This window comes from Bactrocera dorsalis, chromosome 5 (genome assembly GCF_023373825.1).
Source record: "Bactrocera dorsalis isolate Fly_Bdor chromosome 5, ASM2337382v1, whole genome shotgun sequence".
Classification (NCBI taxonomy): Eukaryota; Metazoa; Arthropoda; class Insecta; order Diptera; family Tephritidae; genus Bactrocera; species Bactrocera dorsalis.
In genome coordinates this window covers 6,415,536-6,434,744 of record NC_064307.1, presented here as the reverse complement: position 1 = coordinate 6,434,744, position 19,209 = coordinate 6,415,536, and the positions used below count along the sequence as shown (strand labels likewise).

General features: G+C 35.9%; 3 protein-coding genes across 4 annotated transcripts; 1 reads left to right on the top strand and 2 right to left on the bottom strand.

Moving 5' to 3' along the window:
• Positions 1–2,363: 2,363 nt before the first annotated feature.
• On the bottom strand, positions 2,364–7,093 carry LOC105233683 (uncharacterized). The gene is made up of 7 exons (XM_011215818.4): positions 6,734–7,093; positions 6,619–6,680; positions 6,401–6,545; positions 5,718–6,345; positions 5,259–5,635; positions 2,721–5,185; positions 2,364–2,658 (listed from the first exon to the last, which is right to left on the bottom strand). The coding sequence occupies exons 1-7, from the start codon at positions 6,804–6,806 to the stop codon at positions 2,593–2,595; spliced, it is 3,816 nt and encodes a 1,271-aa protein (XP_011214120.2). The 5' UTR covers positions 6,807–7,093; the 3' UTR covers positions 2,364–2,592.
• A 498-nt stretch (positions 7,094–7,591) lies between these two features.
• LOC105233682 (importin-4) lies at positions 7,592–15,054 on the top strand. 2 transcript variants are annotated; one of them, XM_049458298.1, is made up of 9 exons: positions 7,592–8,086; positions 9,942–10,114; positions 10,180–10,898; positions 11,006–11,415; positions 11,582–11,689; positions 11,862–11,971; positions 12,038–13,178; positions 13,239–13,459; positions 13,519–15,054. In XM_049458298.1, the coding sequence occupies exons 1-9, from the start codon at positions 8,024–8,026 to the stop codon at positions 13,943–13,945; spliced, it is 3,372 nt and encodes a 1,123-aa protein (XP_049314255.1). In that variant the 5' UTR covers positions 7,592–8,023; the 3' UTR covers positions 13,946–15,054. The 2 variants fall into 2 exon arrangements, with proteins under 2 accessions (XP_049314255.1, XP_011214119.1); XM_011215817.4 differs by lacking the exon at positions 11,582–11,689 and having other exon boundaries at positions 7,593–8,086.
• Positions 15,055–16,218: 1,164 nt separating this feature from the next.
• Positions 16,219–18,733, bottom strand: LOC105233681 (probable ATP-dependent RNA helicase Dbp73D). Its single transcript, XM_011215816.4, has 5 exons — positions 18,591–18,733; positions 17,135–18,535; positions 16,933–17,055; positions 16,692–16,872; positions 16,219–16,606 (listed from the first exon to the last, which is right to left on the bottom strand). Exons 1-5 carry the CDS (start codon positions 18,611–18,613, stop codon positions 16,244–16,246), a joined length of 2,091 nt encoding a protein of 696 aa, XP_011214118.2. The 5' UTR covers positions 18,614–18,733; the 3' UTR covers positions 16,219–16,243.
• Positions 18,734–19,209: the final 476 nt, after the last annotated feature.

Sequence of the window (19,209 nt, the reverse complement as noted above, 5' to 3'; positions counted from 1 at the left end):
AAAAATCTTTTTTTTTTTTTAGCTTTTTCGATAGTTTATATATTCAAAAATATCCTGTGAAATCGACAAGGTCGTATCTTGAATAGTTTTTGAATGGCAGCGTTCTAAACAGCGACCGCTCAGAGAAGCAAACATATACATACATACATACATATAAGTGAAACTCTAAACGCGTTTTTCTCGAAACGACATTTTTCAAAATTGCTGACATCATAACTCAACGAGAAATTGACCGATCGACTTCAAATTAAAACTGGGTACATATACAATAGACTACGATCTTTTTGATTGGTTGAAAATTGTCAATTTGGCATTTAAAAAAAACGACCATTTTTTCGTAAAAAAACGATTTTTTTTTTCAAAATTACGCCATTTTCTTAATTTTTGATATTTTTCAAAGATCGTAGTGCACTATATAGGAAATATTTTTAAGTTTAATAAACTTCTCAATTTTTTTTGTTTGAGCTACTCATTCGGCTGGAATCATGCCAGCTGTTGGGGCACTTTTTTTTTGGCACCTCCGAAGAGAGCCCATAACTCCGTTATTTTTTAACATTTTTGTAAAAAAAATCTTCAAATATAGCTGAAAATATACCTTATTACGTTCAAAGAAGTTTGAAATATTCAATCGCGTACTTTCTCTTAAAAAAGTTCACGAAAATCGCTTAATTTTTCATGCGTCACTCTGGTATAGCCCCTTAAACACCAGAGTAAACGTGGTGCGAAACCGATTCATGATTGGTTCGTATTATCGACTCGGCTGGACGATTATGTCGCCGAATATTGGAAAATTGGAATTTTCAAAAAAATCTTTGCTCTTTAAACGCTTCATAAATGTTTTACATAGTAATTATTTCCACACTTTTTTGTTAAGAAACATTTTATTAAGAACAAGTCTAAACCCGCGGCTCCGCTCGCTCTTTGTTGTCAAGGATATCATTTATCGTGATAACAATATAATGGAATAGTTAAATTGGCAATCTACATTTTTTTATTGACATCGTAAATCACTTAATGAATGGTACATACATAAATAACAGTTCTTCACAGTCTCTGCCTCTGCATCGTATATCGTTACACATATGTACGTATACATATATGCTTCTTGTTATAGTGAATAACAGTGCAGGAGTAGGGCAGAAAAGGGCGCGTCTCACACCCTATATCTAATCACATCGTAATGTCCAACATTCATCGAACGTAATTGCAAAATCGACGGCTAAAACCCTGATACTACACTTAAGAAAACACAGACTTGATCGTTCCTTTTAAATTTTGCATTGTTCTGTGCAAGGCTACAGAACTATTTGTCAGCTATTAGGCATTCATCTCAAATTATGATTCAACATTTTCTTATTTGGTTACAACTATCACTATAATTCATATACATACATACATATATGTATGTATGTATGTGTATGTAAACAAAAACCACTGTACCCTGCCAGTAGCTGTGTGATTTTATTTTGTTTTTTTGAAGTAAACAAATGTTCAAATGATTCTTACATGAATATTGAACACATGCTTATGTTTTGAAATATATTTTTTTTATTTATGAATTGTTGTGACTTTTGACATAAAACGATAGAAAGTAGCCTATACCCGTCCCGAGGTTTCAAGCTACCTCACCACGTATTTTCAGCCAAATCGGCTCAGCCGTTCTTGAGTTATAAATATAGACATATGTAAATTGCGAAATCGAGGGTGATTTTGCAAAAAAAAAAGCCGCCGTTAGGACCTTTTCCAGGACTAAAAGAATAACCGTGCAAATTTTCACGTCTTTCTGTGCTGTGTTTCGAGCTTAATGCGCGGACATACAAAAAAGGACATACAAATTTTTATATATAAGATTACATTGCTTGTTGATGAATGATGCTGCTATCTTATAAACTAAGAGTTAGCATATTAATTTTAAGATTAATTATTTATCAATATTAATGAACTTGTAAAACTGAGTCAATGCTAGAAATTTAGTATTTTCCTAACAAACGAACAAATACAATTCTACTAAACGTAACTATAGTTGAATTTCCATAACTCGAAGTTCTCCACTGTTAACTGTATCAAACGCAAGCGTAACAGAAACTATAATCCACTAGACTACCCTTCCAGAAAAGAGGGGTACGATTTCTCTGTTAACAAACAATTACGTCGAGCTGTACTCCATATTGCCAATTCACACTCAATGTTCCAGTTATGAATCACACTATCATAAGTCCAATGTTTATAAAACGTTCATTAAAATTTTAAATTCAACAATTAAAAGCTGTGGTCAATATGGAGTTAACTGCCTTGACTCTTTCATTAAATTTATATAAAAAATACCAATTGTAAATTTTCCATGAAAAAATAAAAAATAAAAATTATTTTGGAAGAAAATATCTCATACATTTATTAATAAATATCAGAAGTAGCAGCTGCAATTGTAAAACAAATTGTAAAACTCATGCATAAAATAACGGTATAAAATATAAAAAGAAGTGTTTTAAAACAGATGAATAGACAAATAACGGCAAAAAATAATATCATAACATAAAATGCTACTGACAGCGCATTTAGCGTGTACACATATGTATATTCACATCAGGTGTGCTACTGCGGGCGCGCCTCATCGCTCAACTTCACTGGCACTGTTATATGCTCATCTTCCATAGAAACCTAGCATCAGAGCAAAATAAAATGTTAATATCTTTTAAAATAAGTACAATTTTAAATAATACCGTTATATAAATGGGTTCTGCTCTATTGTCGTCATTCAATTTGTCAACCCGCAATTTCACTTCCACCTCCAAATGTCCACCATCTGGTTCCACATAACCATCTGTAGGCTTTAACTGTAATAAATTTTTCCGATTGGTGCTCACTTCAAAGTATTGTCGTGATTTAAAAGAGTTGCAAATGAAAATCGAAGAGCTTATCATATGCTTTTCACCGCGCAAATGAAAGTTTAGTGAACTCGGCAAAACTGACCAGCAACAAGATTCGCCGCGTGCCGATGAATCATTACTGTTGGCTGCTTGCTCCACCTCATCCTCAGTTAGTTCATCGACACGATCTAAAACAGGACCCGATCCGTCTGCATTGTTGCTGGGCGATGGACTGCACACGGTACGAAACAAAACTGTTTCATCCTCATCGGGAAAATAAAATGAAGAGGTCGACTTTATAGTCTCGTCCAAATAATCGTCGTTAATGGTAAGTGCCACTTCGTGTATGCGCATGTTTGTCAGCAGATCAAACGTTAAAGTCGGCGATTCTTTGAACAACTGCAGCTCTTCAATATCTTTCTCGCCAGGTAGCTTTTCCCACAATGCTTCCAGGGATTTAGATGAACTTAGGTTGGCGCGTTCGTCGGCCGACATTCGCGCAACTAATTGGCGCATGCGTTGTCTATTCGCCTCATCGCCGGATATTAAACGCAAATTGGCTAGTGTCAGCACCGACTTGGTTTGACGGGTAATTTTCTTCACATCCTCGCGCTGTGGTCGAAACACAACACGCAACATTGCTGACGAACCAGGCGGTATGAGCATAGCAGAGGGTTGTATTTCGAAAGCCGTACATAGGCGTGGTAAACGTAGTCCAACTGAATCAATTGAAGCCAATGCGAAACCCAGAAGTGGACCTTTATTGTAGACACGTATTGTGCGCTGTATTGGCTGCGAGAGCTCATGCAGATAGCCCATTTGTAGAAAGGCCATACCTACAGGAGCAATGTTTACTTCTTGGGCCACAACACTGCAGTGACCGCCATAGCCATAGAGGGGAATATCCAAAAATGAAGACATGCTGGCTGTGGAGGCACTATTATGGGCAATGGAAGTGTTTTGTGGGGCATAAAATGAGAGTTTGCCGATGGCAGCACCAATGACCGTTGGACAAAAGCTCACCGCAATAGTTCGACACTCCTGCGACTGCAGTGTTAATGAATTATTTCCTGGCATATTGATCAGCTGATAACCTGGACCATGCACATCGATACGTAACGTGAGTTTCTTGCTAGCTGTATTCTTTATTTGCATTGTCTTATGGGCGGCGTTTCTCAGACGTGTACTTCCCCAAGACAATTCCACCGCGGTTACCTTCAATGGTATAGCATTGCCATCACGGTGGCTGAATTCGCTGCTACTGGAGCATCGGGAGACACTGCGCACAACGCCTCCATTGCTACTACCATTTCGTAAAGATTGCGCACTGGTAGTACGCATCGGTACAATACTTTTAGTGCTGCGCTCACTGATAGACGGGGATGACGTGGTACGGCGGATTCTACCTGTGGTGGTAGTTTGGGGTTTCACTCGCAGTTGAGGTGAACAATTCTCACAAACACCCCGATAATTCTCATTATGATTCTCTGCAATAGGCGACGATGGTTGTGACGACATATAGCTGCGCGGAGGAGATGGCAAGCCAGAGTTCAAGCCGTTATAGGGGCTTCCGTTGGCTAATAACGTACGTTCAGCGGAAATAGCCTTAGAAGACGTCATAGATTTGGAGAGATTCGGAGAAATAGCTATGAAATCACAATCGCTTTTTTGTTCATCCAACCTTGTAGAGCTAAGTGGCTTCTGTTTTAACGCCAATGTTGGACTTACCGCGGACGGAGATTTTCCATTTGGTGTGAGAATTGGTTTGTTATTCTTATTACTAGCCGTCCGGCTATTAGAAGGAGAAGTCTTCGATATCACTGATTCATTAGCTATCATTTTAGAATTGTCGTCCAATATTTTAGAAGATCTTACTTTTACATCTGTTTGATCTGGTGATAGTCTAACCGTTGGTATATTCAATGGACTGAGCGGGGAACGTGGCTGATTTATGCTTTGCTGCAATACCTTTAAATCGCTGGCATCCAGCAGCGATTCTGTAAAGCTTATAGTGTCAGCTTGTGATTCAGATCCACGCATTCTTTGTGGATCCAAATTCTCCTTGTTCTCCGATAACAATTCCTCCAGTGTATTAAGGCTCTTTGTGTATTGTTCAATGGAACTTCTTACAGTCGAATTTCCCGTATATTTTTTATGCGCTACTCTAACCTCTTGCGCCTCCTTTGTCTTAGTTTCCAATTGCTTACTACCGTGTTCAAGTTCCGTTTGTCCAAGATTTTGTGGCGATTTAGGACGCTTTGGTTTCTTCAGTAAATCGATAAGATTAGTGGATGGGATGTCATTATCCGAATTTTTTACTAAAATATAACACATATTTCAAAGGTAAAAAAGAAAAGTGCTGTGATCCAAGCGAAATGAGAATATACTTACTAAACGCCTTTTTAATGTGAGATAGAGAAAGCAAATAGGATTCGTTTTCATTTGTGCCATTTCCAGAGTCTTTACTCTCATGTTCATCTCGAATAGTCTTACCCAAACCGGCTGCCGTACTCTGATTTGTTTTAGGAGCTATGCTATAAGTTTTGTTATCAATTTGTGGGGTGCGATCTACGTCGTTTGTAGATTGAGATGCTTTTGTTGTACCTAAAGGAGTAGTTAAACTAAGTGAGCTTTGAGTTTCATCTACTAATGCTATTGGTGGCCGCATGCGCTCTGGACTTAATGACTTTACAATATTTTGCAAATCTTCTGAACGTTGATTAAAAAATCGACCCACTGAAAAATTTGGATCTCGAGAAAATAGGGAACTAGAAATACAAAAAACAATATAAAAATCAATATGCATACAAATATAGAAAACTTCTTACAAAGTCGGAAAGCAAACATTACCTATTTGGGTTTGATTGCAAATCAAAATCTTTTACATCTATCATCTTATCTTTGCTACTTTTATTTAAGTCAGATGTAGGTATTGTGGCGAATTCTTGTGCCCAAGCTATTTCATCCATCAGCAGTTTGGAATGCATATTCTCAGCTGGTTGAAATTCTTCTGTGTTGACTGTGGATTCATTTGTGACATTAAATGAAAATTGTCCTCCGACAGCGGCAGTTTTATTACTAAAAGTAGCTTCTGAAGTATTCAGAGACAAGTCTGCTGTCCGAAGTAAACTTCTCGAATTACTTAGGCTACCTAAAGTTGTACTTGAAAAAGATGTACGTTCTCCCAATACCTCACCGAGATTTCGTGCTTTAGGCGCAAACGAAGTAGCAAGGATGTCACCGACGGATAGACGACTAGATGTGGATGCCATACTATTTTTCGGATTTTTTTGCGATTTACGGTCCTTATAGTGTGTAGATCGTCCAGTTATTTCGGAAGGTTCAAAAGAAACTTTTGTATTGTTACTTGTCGAAACAGTACTTTTAAAATCTAAATTTATACTCTCGTCCATTACCAAATCCGAAATATTAATAGAATCAGGTCTATGATAGGGTACATATTCGGTTCGATTAAACTCTAAAAGAAATTTATTTTAGAAAATATTAGCAAATTAAGTCAAAAAAATATTTACTTGAAGAGCTGTTTGACGATGTTGTTACGGGATCTGGATCTCTAAAATCCTTTTTAGCAAAACTTTGTTGTATAATTTTATTCACATCCGATTTCATTGTCTTATTAGCTTTTTCCAATGTTTCTAACGCTCTCAGTCGCTCTTTCTATTAATTCAATTATAATCTTGTAAATTTGAACTTTTAACTATATACATATGAATTATGATTACAAACTCACATTCAAACGCTCATTGATAGGCTTACTGCTTGCTATTGAAGAATTAGACATCTCACCAAAAACTGTAAAACATTTTAATTACAAAAAGATTATTTATAATGTAATGATACTTTACCTCTTAAACCATCCAAGTTTAAAACACCAAGCGAATCAGTTAAATTTTTTTGCTCAATGGCACGATTATCCATGATGAGCCTTTTCAATTCAGGCTCAATTAAATTAACAACTAAAATAAACAAAGAAAATTCCTTCGGACACCGTCTCGACACTATTCTTACTAATATCCAAAGCAGGCAACAACTTATTATAATTCAAATTATTTAGTAAATACAATAATTAATTTTAAATATACGTATATCTTGGTACTGATCGCAGGATTTTATATCAACCCATTAATATTTTTATTGGACATTTAAGAGAGCCTTGAAAGAATATGAAGTTGGCGCAAATCGGGTTTAAAATTAAAATGGTGGATATTGAGCCATCGTATCCACAAGGTTGCACTTACAATTGTACAGTACGAAGTAAAAACTTGCCAGAAATTGTGGGACTGATTGGTCCCACTTGAACTTTGATATTCGATTATTCAAAATTTACTAAAACAATTAGATATATTCAATTGCATAATTTATAATATGAATTTGTTGGACATAAATTTAGAAGAAATTTTGCTTCTATGGCTATACAATTAAATAATTTAATAATTGTTTTAAATTAATTTAAATATTATCTAACAGTACTCAAAGTTCTCCGTTTACATTGAAGTACTTATGTAGTTGCGATGTAAAATTTACATATAAGTATGTTATCAATTTAAATTAAAGTTATGACACAGGGTAGGAAAAATGAAAGCAAGGCGTTAAAAATTAACTTTGTATTCAAAAAAGGGTTGCATTCAATTGACAACTCCCATCCCCAACAATTTATTTTAGTGCTTTTCAGAATATTTCTTCGCCACCACGAATCACCAAAGGCAAACCAGCAAAGCAGCAAACAACGAAAGCAAGGCGAAGTCAGTCACACATTCGGATCACAATTCGAATTATTTTTTGCGCAATATACAAGAAAAAGCTTTCAGTTAATTTTCTTCTTAGCTATTTTTATTCAATCATTCTTTGAAAATCATCTGCCTGGTGAGGTAGTACTAAGAATATTGGTGCAATTCACATAACTTTTTGCAAATAATTATATGCAAAAAGCAGAAATTGCGATACATTTCTTTGTATTCACGTGTGAGTTCGGTTGTATGTGCGTGTGAAAAACGAAGGAACATAAAGCAATTGGCGCAAAGGAAGATAAGCAAATAATTGGCAAATTTGTAAGCGTGTAATTTTTCAGCGAAAATAGCGAAAAACTACTGGAATAAGTGTCTTTGCGGAACGGAAAGCAATTTTTAGAATCCAAAATGCAGCAAATGACCCAGATTATTACAAATTTACTTTCTTCGGATAACGATGTAATCAAAAAGGTATGTAATACGGATTTTAAAATAGCTATATCCTGGGTTAATTACAAAAGATGTCAAAATATTTTAAGAGTGAATGGAATTGTATATTAAGTTAAATATTAAAAGTAAAAGAAGAATTCAGCAAATAATTCCTTTAATTGTAAAATGGGGAAAGTCATTCTAACGACAAAAACACGTGGATGCGCGCCATCATCAGCTCGCATGCTTTGCTATGTTCTTCATCGTACTGTAATCTTCATGTCATATTTGAATTTTCTTCTCGTCTATAATTTCATCTTTATTGCTTTCAATTCAATTCTCGTTGTACATATGAATTTAATTTTTTGCAACGTATACTATTTTTTAATGAAACAAAAGTGAAAGCTTAGAAAAAATGTATGTTAAAACTGATATATTTCCATAGTACTCGTATAAAAAATTTGAAAATTTCACTTAACTAATTTTTTAACATGACAGAATATATGTTGCATGTAACATATAATTAATAAACAATGTAATATTTATGCATATCTTTTAAATTGTAGCAAAACACGTGTTGGCTTGGTTTATAAATTAATGCACATATGTACGTATGTATGTATATTCAAAAGTAAACGTGTGCTATACCGCCCACCCAATTGCGGTGTAGTGTGTGATACGACCGATTTCTTTCACGCCGGCCGGCTATCTCAACACAAAGAAAACGGTTTTGAAATTTTTGATTTCACGCATTTGCTTTTAATACATGTGTATATTTTGCATTCGGTTGCCAAGTCCAATATATAATACCTTTAAACTACCAAATATCAGTTCGATTAAGCAAAAGCAGCGAACATATGTATATATATATATATCTGTATATACTTTAGTGTGCACATGTACATTTAATTTAAAAGTAAAGAAATGAATGGAACTGTTGCGTTTCTCTCCAAAGGCATGCATCACTTATATTCTCTAATAATGTTGTTGGATGTGGGGTGGGGCCAAATAACAACGCATCTATTAATTTGCTAGATACAAACATACACATCCATATGTATGTATATACATCTATTTACCTTCCAAATATGTCTGAACGAACAAATGCACACTTTTTAATTGTTTCTTCTATGCTTTACCTATCATCTTTGGGATGAGTAATAATCATACATGCCTCCTTAATTAATTTAAATACTCGAGAGCACATGCTTATGCGTCGTGATAATTTTTCGGTTTATATACTTTGCCTTAGGCAAGTCATACATATTGGAATTTTAATAGCTTTAAGAGCCACGTTTCTTTTATTTACGCTAGCTGAATACATGCATATACATACATACATGTTATTAATTTAACGTTCATGACACAAATAAGTGTATTTCTTATATATTATTCGACTTAACTTGCAGAAATCTGCCATTTATTGTAAATGAGTTAAAAGTTGTGTTTATCCTTTTATACCATTTGTATGCGTGTATATTATTCAGTTCTTACAGATATATTTGAAATGTTTTCGACATATGTACATATATTTTAAAGTAATATGTACGCTCTTATTCAAATTGAATAATTCTATGTTTGTGTTATATTTATTTATAAATACATGTATAAAAGAATAAAATGAAATATATTTGCGAATTATTATGAAGATATGTAGTATGGGTAAGGTCATTAGAATATTCAACCGTCGATTTTGTTTTCCAAAGTTAATAAATTTTTTTCTTTGACGCGTCATTTAGGAGAAAATATAAATAAGTTTCTATTATTTCATTTATTTGGCAATTTGAAATATTTACGAAAACGTAATCCTTAAAATCCTTTTTTGCCGTGCTTATATTTTTTTAATATAAATATCACTTGTTTCATATTATTTTTAATAACAAACGTTTGTTTATAGGCCACCGCTGATTTACAGGAGGCTTACAAGCATCCGGAGACTGTACCAGCTCTTTGTGAAATTGCCGTCTCGGCACCAGAGCCACAGGTGCGTCAATATTCTGCTGTACTACTTAAGAAGCACTTGGCAAAATTGCGTCAATGGAACAAAGTACCGGTTGAGCAACAGCAAATGTAAGTGTAAGATACATAGATTATATAAGAACTTGTTTAAATGCCAACTATTTTTTTCTGTGTAGTATTAAGCAGGGTATGCTTAATGCCCTCATGCAAGAGCAGCAAAAGTCTGTGCGTAAAGCCATTGCTCAATTTGTTGGTGTTTTGGTGCGTCACGAAGCCAAAAAGTCCGACTCATGGATGAGCGAAGTGCTAAAGTTCATTTACAGCTACTGCTCTTCGGCCGATCCTAAGCAGAGCGAGCTAGGTTCGTCTACATTTGCTATTTTGGCTGACGCGGCCCCGGATCAATTTTTGCAACATATGGAATCGGTTTGTGAAATGTTCACTGCTGCATTGGTGGCTACTGAAGCAACTGGCAACATGGCTACGCCTGTTATTTTCAACATTCTAACTGGTATGACTTATTTGGTTCCATTTACATTGGGTCACAACACAGCCGAACAAACGTTGCAGAAATCCATACCGTTGATCGTTAAATCCCTCCAAGCATTCGCTGTGCAGCCTGAGGTCGATCAATTTGTTCATGCTTTCGATATTCTCGAGAGTATGGCCGATTTGAATGCTAAATTGCTGAACAATCACATCAAAATGTTGTTGGAGTTCTGCTTGGAGGCAGCTAGTAATGCCCAACTTGATAGCGCTGTGCGTATTAAAGCCGTAGCTTACGTTGGCTGGTTGGTGCGCCTTAAGAAGAAATTGATTATCAAACAAAAGTTGATAGAGCCTATAATTCGAGTAGTTTTCAATTTGATGGCAACTGAACCAGAAGACGAAGATGGTGAGTGCTCTCAATTTTTACAGTTCATTTTTTAATATTTGCTGTTGTTGCAATTTGTGTTTTATATTATATACGTATGCATAAAATTTTATTGTATTATGTTTTAGATGATGAAGAATACTTTTTGGGTGAGGACAACTCGAACCCGATGACCACGGCTACCCAAACAATGGATCTGCTTGCACTGAGCGTGCCACCAGAGAAATTGATTCCACCATTGTTGCAACTTTTGGAGCCCGCTTTGCAGGGTCAGGACCCACTGCCACGTCGCGCTGCTTACTTAAGCATGGCCGTTATAGCCGAAGGATGCTCGGAGGCCATATGCAACAAATATCTCGAAACCATGCTAAATATTGTTAAAGTTGGCATCACCGACCCAATACCACTTGTACGCAATGCCGCCTTCTTTGCGCTGGGACAATTCTCCGAACATTTGCAACCAGACATCACAAAATTCGCACCTCAAATTCTACCAATACTTTTTGAATTTTTGCATCAGCTCTGCAACGAATTGCGAGTAAGTTAACAAATTGAAAAGCGTGTATTTACTCTTACCAAACTGAAGCTATTTATTCAATTGCATCACATGAAAAATCAAATTGCGTTAATACTGCTTCTTTGGTAACTTTGTACATTTTTGGCTCTCTTTGTGTTTTTTCCTTTCCACTAACGCTTACCCAAAGGCATCTTGGCCGAACGATGTAGTCACCGAGCCATGGCCGCCTAAAACTGATACAATACTTTATATGAATCAGCTGCAAATCAAGCGAAAATCGGTTTTAACTAATTATGTAGTGAAATTTGTGCTAATTATGCTAGTTATTTTTTTTGTTTCATGCACTGTAGCGAACAAGTAGTGTTTTTAATTGATTTTTATTTCGCACTTTAGCCAGCATTTATCAAATAAATCTGATTTATAATACAGTGACTAATGAAAGATCCTATTTTCCTTCTTTTCCTTAGAGCGGCGGCACTGAACCCAAACACATCGATCGTATGTTCTATGCCCTAGAAACGTTTTGCGAGAATTTGGAAGATGAATTGGTGCCACATTTGCCTGTGCTTATGGAAATGTAAATAATCATATAGAACTAATGAATAGAGCTAAGTAAATGAATATTAATATTTCTCTATTGCAGTTTATTCGAAGCTTTGAATCCTAACAACTCGGTTCGTGTGCGTGAATTGGCTTTAAGTGCCATTTCAGCTGCCGCAAATGCCACAAATGAGAATATGTTACCCTATTTCCCACGCTTGATCACCATACTGCAATCATATTTGGCTCCAACAGAAAACGAGGATATTATCAGTCTGCGTCCACAAGCCATCGACACTCTCGCTGCCTTGGCACGCACCATCGGCAAGCAGAACTTCATGCCGTTGGCCACTGATACCATGACATTCGCTTTGAATTTACTCGAGAAGGCTGAGGATCCTGATGTACGTCGTGCTCTTTACAATTTAATTGCCTCGTTGGCTGAGGTGGTTAATGAGGAGATGGCCTCCGTTTTCCCGAAGGTAATTGAACGCATGTTTGAATCTATACTTTCGACGGAGGAGGTCGTTCCGGAATTTAAAGACGATGATGGTGTACCAGCGCCAGCCGAGGAGGCTGATGAGAACGAAGATGATATCGATATTGAAAACTCTGATGGGGAGGATGATGATTTGGATAACATTGCGGGATACAGTGTTGAAAACTCATACTTAGATGAAAAGGAAGAGGCCATTTTGGCATTGAAGGAATTTGCTGAGCACACCGGCGCCGCTTTCATCCCTTACTTGGAGAAATCTTATCAAAATGTTTACAAGATGATCGATCATCCACAGGAGGACATACGTAAAGTGTCAATTGACGCATTGAGCTCGTTCATTGTGGCTCTGTACAAACAGCAAGATTTGCAAGGCGTTTCCAATGCCATTACAATCTTGATACCTAAATTGGGTCAAATTGTGCATGATGATGAAGAAGTGTCTGTTGTGCTGTCTGCACTTGAAGGTTTGGGTGATCTTTTGAAAGAGCTGAAACAAATCTCTTTGCCAACGGTCGAACTTCGTGATGTTGTCTTCTCTTGTATCACCGACGTGCTACAGGGCAAGGTCGCTTGCCAATTTGACGAGTCTACTGGCGATGATGATGAGGATGCTGAGGAGAGCGAATACGACGAGGCCATCGTAGAGGGTGCAGGCAATATGCTGCCATTGTTAGGCGCAGCCATGGGACCGGATCAATTTAGACCATACTTTGAGCGCACCTATCCAATTGTTTTGCAAAAATTGGTGAGTAAAGAAAGAAATCAAAATTTTCATGTATATTTTACTTATGAACACCATTTACAGCAAAAGGCGAAGAAAAATGAGGATCTTGAATCACAGCGCGCTTTCGCCTATGGCGCTTTAGCTGAATGTTTTGCACCACTCGGAAATCACACCGGCGCATTTTTCAACACATTCTGTCCAGTTATGATCGCTGGTCTCTCTGACGAATTCGATCAAGCTCGCCAAAACGCCGTATACGGTCTGGGTGAATTGGTGCTATACTCTGGAGATAAATCATATGAGTAAGTGTGCTCTTAATTTTATTTGCACTCTTTTTTTAATCGTGCTTTGTTGTTTGCAGAGCTTATCCACACATACTAAATGCCCTCTCCCAGGCTGTTTCCAAGGAAACCAAACCCAGTGCTTTGGACAATATTTGTGGTGCTATTGCACGCCTGATCATTAGCAACAGTTCTTTGGTGCCACTGCCTCAGGTGTTGCCAGTATTCATGCAACATTTGCCACTACGCGAAGATTTCGATGAAAACGCTTCAATCTTCAAGTGCTTGAAGCAGCTATATTTGCAAGCGCGAGATGCGATCGCCGCTTCATTGGAGCAGGTTATAGCCATTGCCATACACGTGCTATACAAAAAGGAATACACAGAGAGGGAGACATACGACACCGCGTTAGGTCTGCTGCAAGAAATTCGTGAAAATTATCCGGACAAATTCACTGCTGTGGCCAATTCGAACCCAGAAATTGTTGCTTTCTTGCAAACGCTGTAAATGGCAAGATTGGAAGAAACATGTCAATATGAATAGCAAGTGGACATAAATTTCATGTATTTCAGCTAATTTTGTAATTATTTGAATTTATATTGTACGGTAATGAGTATTTACTCCATTGCAATTAACATAGTAGGAGTAGTTCTCAAAAAGGCATACGGACACCCCTCGCAAATCAAACGAAAATAATGCGAAATTTGAAATCTCTCATTCAATACTAATTTGTTCATGCTATTTTCCTTATTGGGGTGTTTCAAAGGATAAAAAAAAGACTAAGACTGTGCGCATTTTCAAAACAATGAAATAATGCTACTTGCTGCACAATCGCAGCTACAGCTAATTTTTAACCAGGGACTGAACTGAAAAACGAATATTTAACATTAAATTTAAATAAAAAATTGTTTAAAAGTAATATTTACTTTAATTAACTTTTATTTTCCTTTTTTTTTGTTTTTTGCACAGAAATATTTTTGTGAATTTCTCGATTCCATAAAGATCAATTAAATATTTCTTTTTGAAAAACATATATAACGAAAAAGAATTGTACTACATATTTATGTATCAGTCCCTGTTCAAACTTAAGTATTTTTGTAATTAAATATTAATTTTTTGCACGTTTTGAAAAATTAACATAATTTAATTAAATATGATTAATTCCATATATTTTCTAATTACTTGAAGCAAGCGAATTCAACTTAGAAATATTTTTTGATGAAATTCTTAGTATCCTACTGTCAAAGGCGGTAATTTATTATTATTTATAGTTTAATGAATATTGAAAAAAATAACATGTAATAACAATGAAACATTGTAAAATGCAGTCAATGCATATACTTTTATACTCGATCGTTAAACGTCCGAATAAGGCAACTAAGACACAAAAAATAATACATAAATTACACTTTTATTTTGTTGGAAGATACTCCAAACTGGTCCTTATAGAAAAAAATTAAACATAAAAATTGAAATGCCTTAGATTTAAATGTAGATTTGTATATTTAAGATATACACATGGAGAAGCTTCCCACATACAATTTTCATCTCCAAAATTCCTCAAATAAAATTAAAGCAATTTCAAAAAAAAATTGTATTTTCGTGGCGTACAATTTCTTACGCGCCAAAAAATTCCAAAACCAAATCGCGTTTATATGTGTGCATACGCTATATTTTCTCCACCTCAATGAAGGTGGTCTTTTAATCTCCAAGTGAATATAAAAAGGCTGTGATATAAACTCTGTGTCAAGTTGTTACAAAACAAAAGAAAGCATACGAAAACGTTTCCCGTTCCGAAAAGGAACATGGAGAAAACATTACAACAAATGAAATATTTTTTGTTTTTTAATAGCTGGCATTATACTTCACCTTACATTTTTATCATTCAATTTTAAACCCACAAAGGTCACTCACAACTGCAGTGTTTGGCTTCTCGATCTCCCAATGTGTTCCCATGTTTATTTATGTTTAATTTTAGTTGGTTTGACCAACAACACTTACCCCCACCCTCCACATTACCCACACAGTGGGCACTGCAGGTCTGCTACACAGTCAATTGAATATTGGTTTTAGTGTTTGTCTAAAACTTTGCTGTGTTTTAGCGTTAATCCCCTATAAGTTTGTTTGAAAGTTAGGCATTGCCAGCGCGCAAAACTTAAATTTTATTTTAATATTCATTATTACTTTTAGTATGTATTACACAGCAATTGAATAAATAATCATTAAAAAAAACTAATATTATTAGAAATTGCGTACTCAATCCATTTTTAAGAAAACGAAAATGCAATTCGTTGTTTTTTTTTTCACTACAATAAAATGATTTGTAACCTCTGTACGAAAATTTATAATTTGTTTTCTTAAGTCTTTAGTTGTTAAATTGTATTCGCAGAGTAAATTAGATAAGTACTAAAAATCCATTATATGTATATCTGAAAATGGAATATTAGAAGCATCAATTTTTGAAGAAATTGCAACGAAATCAATTAAAATTCAAAAAACAAACTTATGTCTTATCGAAATTTTTGCAGTGTTGTATTTTTTTTTTTTTAATAAAATGTAAAACTGGAATAAACTGCTTGAATAGAAACTTACAAACATTGGTTTTATTAAATTTAATTTTAAGAACGACTGCCAGCTGCGGCTTATGTGCAGCTTCGATATCATTATTTTTCAATCTTTTACAGTTAGAAATACAACTTAAATATTGACTACCTCTTTTTGGAAAGTAGTTGACTACCTTTATTATGCCTTGTGGCATGATTAAATAAAACTGAGCCACATCATGAATGTTGTTGAGCATATATATTATTTTTGTATTTCTTTAGTTTTGCCTGCGCTTGCATTAAATTTCTTACGCTTAACCAACTTATTCTTGACATTATTTTCTTGAATTTGGTTTTCTTTCCTGCCTTGTTCCATATCACCCACTTGTGTCGAAGCCTGCAGTTGTAATTTCTCCATAACGGACATTTTTGAAGGATCTTTAGCCGCCAATTTGGCGTTATCCTTGACGCGTTCCTTTCTCATTAATTGTAAGCGTTTGTCTTGTTCAATTTTCTTGCGCAAATCTTGAAGTGCCAATGTGTATTGTTTGGCGTATTCCGCCTCATAGTTCGTCTTCACGGAAATCTCCTTGCTTAGATTTTTACCCACCTCTCCGAGAATATGCTGTAATGTAAAGTTATTATTTAGACAAAAATATATACACTCTGTATTTAATACAAAAAGTTCTAATTAATAATAAATTCATTACATTGAATTGTTGGAGTTCCTTTTGTGTTAGCATAGTTATTGCCGTGCCCGGACTGCCTGCACGCGCTGTACGTCCAATACGATGTATATAGGTTTTAACGTGTCTAGGTAGATCGTAAGAGATGACGACGTCCACATCGGGTATGTCTATACCACGTGCTAATGCATCCGAACATACCAAACTATAGAAAATATATGTTGCGACACCTGTGTTGAATCAAATGATTTTTAATAATATTTACCCATGGACGCGTCCACGCGCAAATTGACTCAATACATTTGCACGCTCTTTTGGGGTAATGGATGCACTGAGCTCACGTATAACCAAATCTTCCTTGAATAGCGATTTCAAAACGAATGATAACCTGAGAAAACGAAAGATCTGTGTATTATTCTGTGAATGGTCTTATGTTTTCATTGTAAAAGCGGATTTAAAGTATTTACCGGCTCGACGATTCAGCACTATTTGTGAAGCATAGAAATTTGGTCCATTCATTTTCGTTAATCAAGGCGAAAAGCGATAGTGGTTTAATGCGATTTTCTGTGATGCAATAACACTCGGACAGCTCAGCTGGCGTTGTGTATTTGCCTATAAATTCCCCGCGTTTCAATTGTTCACTTTTTTGCTCCTCGCTATTAGTTGCATCAACGAACTTTTCTTGCATCTCCGATAAATTAGAAAGTACGGATGTAAACAGTTTAGGCTGGAATAATCGTAAATTCTGTAGTTTTTCCGGGTCTTGTGAAAGCGTCGCAGAAAAGAGTAATTTATGCGGCTGTGAGGCATATGAGGACTCCAATTCTCGAATACATAGTGGAGCTGCGCGTCCTGACAATAGTTGATCAGAAGTAGTGCGCACATGTTCATCCAAATGATAAAGCCAATTTTGAAATACTGCGTCCATTATTCGATCGGCCTCGTCGATAACAAGAAAACGCAAAGCTTTTAAACAAAATCCTTTGGTCGCATGCAAATGATCGACTAATCGACCAGGTGTTGTTACCACAATATCGACTTTGGAGTAATAGTGTCCCTTGTAGAACTCTACTAATTTTTCTTGCTCCTGAGCGAATGGAAACTTTTTGGATAAAAGACAAACGGTCAAATCTGTTTTTTCACATAACTTCTTGAAAACTTTAAAAACTTGCAATGCCAACTCAGCCACTGGTAGCACAACTAATGCACGTATCTTGCGCTCAACACGATTAGCAAGTAGCTGTACAACTGGTATTGCGAACGCGAGTGTTTTACCACTACCCGTAGGTGCCGAAACGCATATATCACGCGGTCGGAATGGTGGTGGTTTCGCTTGGGCCTCAAGCAACCAAGGGATCACTGCAGTTTGCACTGGAAATAGCCGGGTGAACTGCATTTCTTTCAGCGAGTGACGTATATGTGGTGCCAAATAGGTAAGCTTATTAATAGCTGATTCGTCAGACGCTGTCTCACTTTTTGGTGCAATTGTAGTTGAAATGATAGTAGGATGCGCCAGCCATGAAGGTAACACCATATTGACTTTCTTGGGCTTGCTTTTGTCCACATCTTCGCCGAGCACTTGAAAATGAGTTGCTTCAAAATCACGAGCCTCATCGGCAATGGGATCAATATCTTTATCATTATCAGCATCGCTTTCTTCCGCCGTTTTAATGTGTTTAGTCTGCGATTTAGATTCGTCTTTACTAATAATATCATTAACTAAAGTTTTCTTTTTTTCTTGCGTAGCTTCCAGACCAAGCAATTCAACAGTGCTCTTTTTTCTTTTTCGTTTTTCCACCTTTAGAAGAATTTGTTGCAGAATAGCTTCTTCATTTTTACCCACTTCCTCTGGTTTCACAGCCGTGTATCTGCAAATGTATACCTTCAGTTAAATGATTACATAGCAATCAAAGTGAAACTAACCGATTTATTGTAAATAATTCCATTTTATTTAAAATTTTGTAGTACACCTTCCCATTCAGAACCAGGGAATGTAGATTACAAATTATATTCTCTGTCAAAACACGTGTGGAATAAGTTGAAAAGGGAATCACAAAAACAAACGCATTTCGTAGTTGCCACATAGCAAAAAGAAAGAAGGTGTCTAATGTGATTTGATAATGTCTTTCGACTGCACGGAATTGAACCGTTTTCGTTCCGTTATGTTTGAACAGAGACCGTAGAATAATTGTTTTTAATTCTATTCCTAATTTCAGTTTACATTTTCTGCTTTAAGTTGCGTATGCGAAAACTGTCATACATACATTCAGCTTATATTTAAATTATAGGTTAAGGGTGCCAGTGATCGGATACTACTCAAGTTTTGCATTTAAATTAAGAAAACCGTTACTGGGTATGCTTAGAAAAATGACATTTGAAGCGACCGTCGATTTATAACGGTATGATAAGCATAATTTTCTGATAATTGCGTAACCGATATTATTAAAACAAATTTTGGTTGGTGCTCATATCGGGAAGTGTGAAAAAGATTTTTTTTTGCCAGTGACGTAGAGATTGTTGTAGGTAGGAATTATAAGTTATT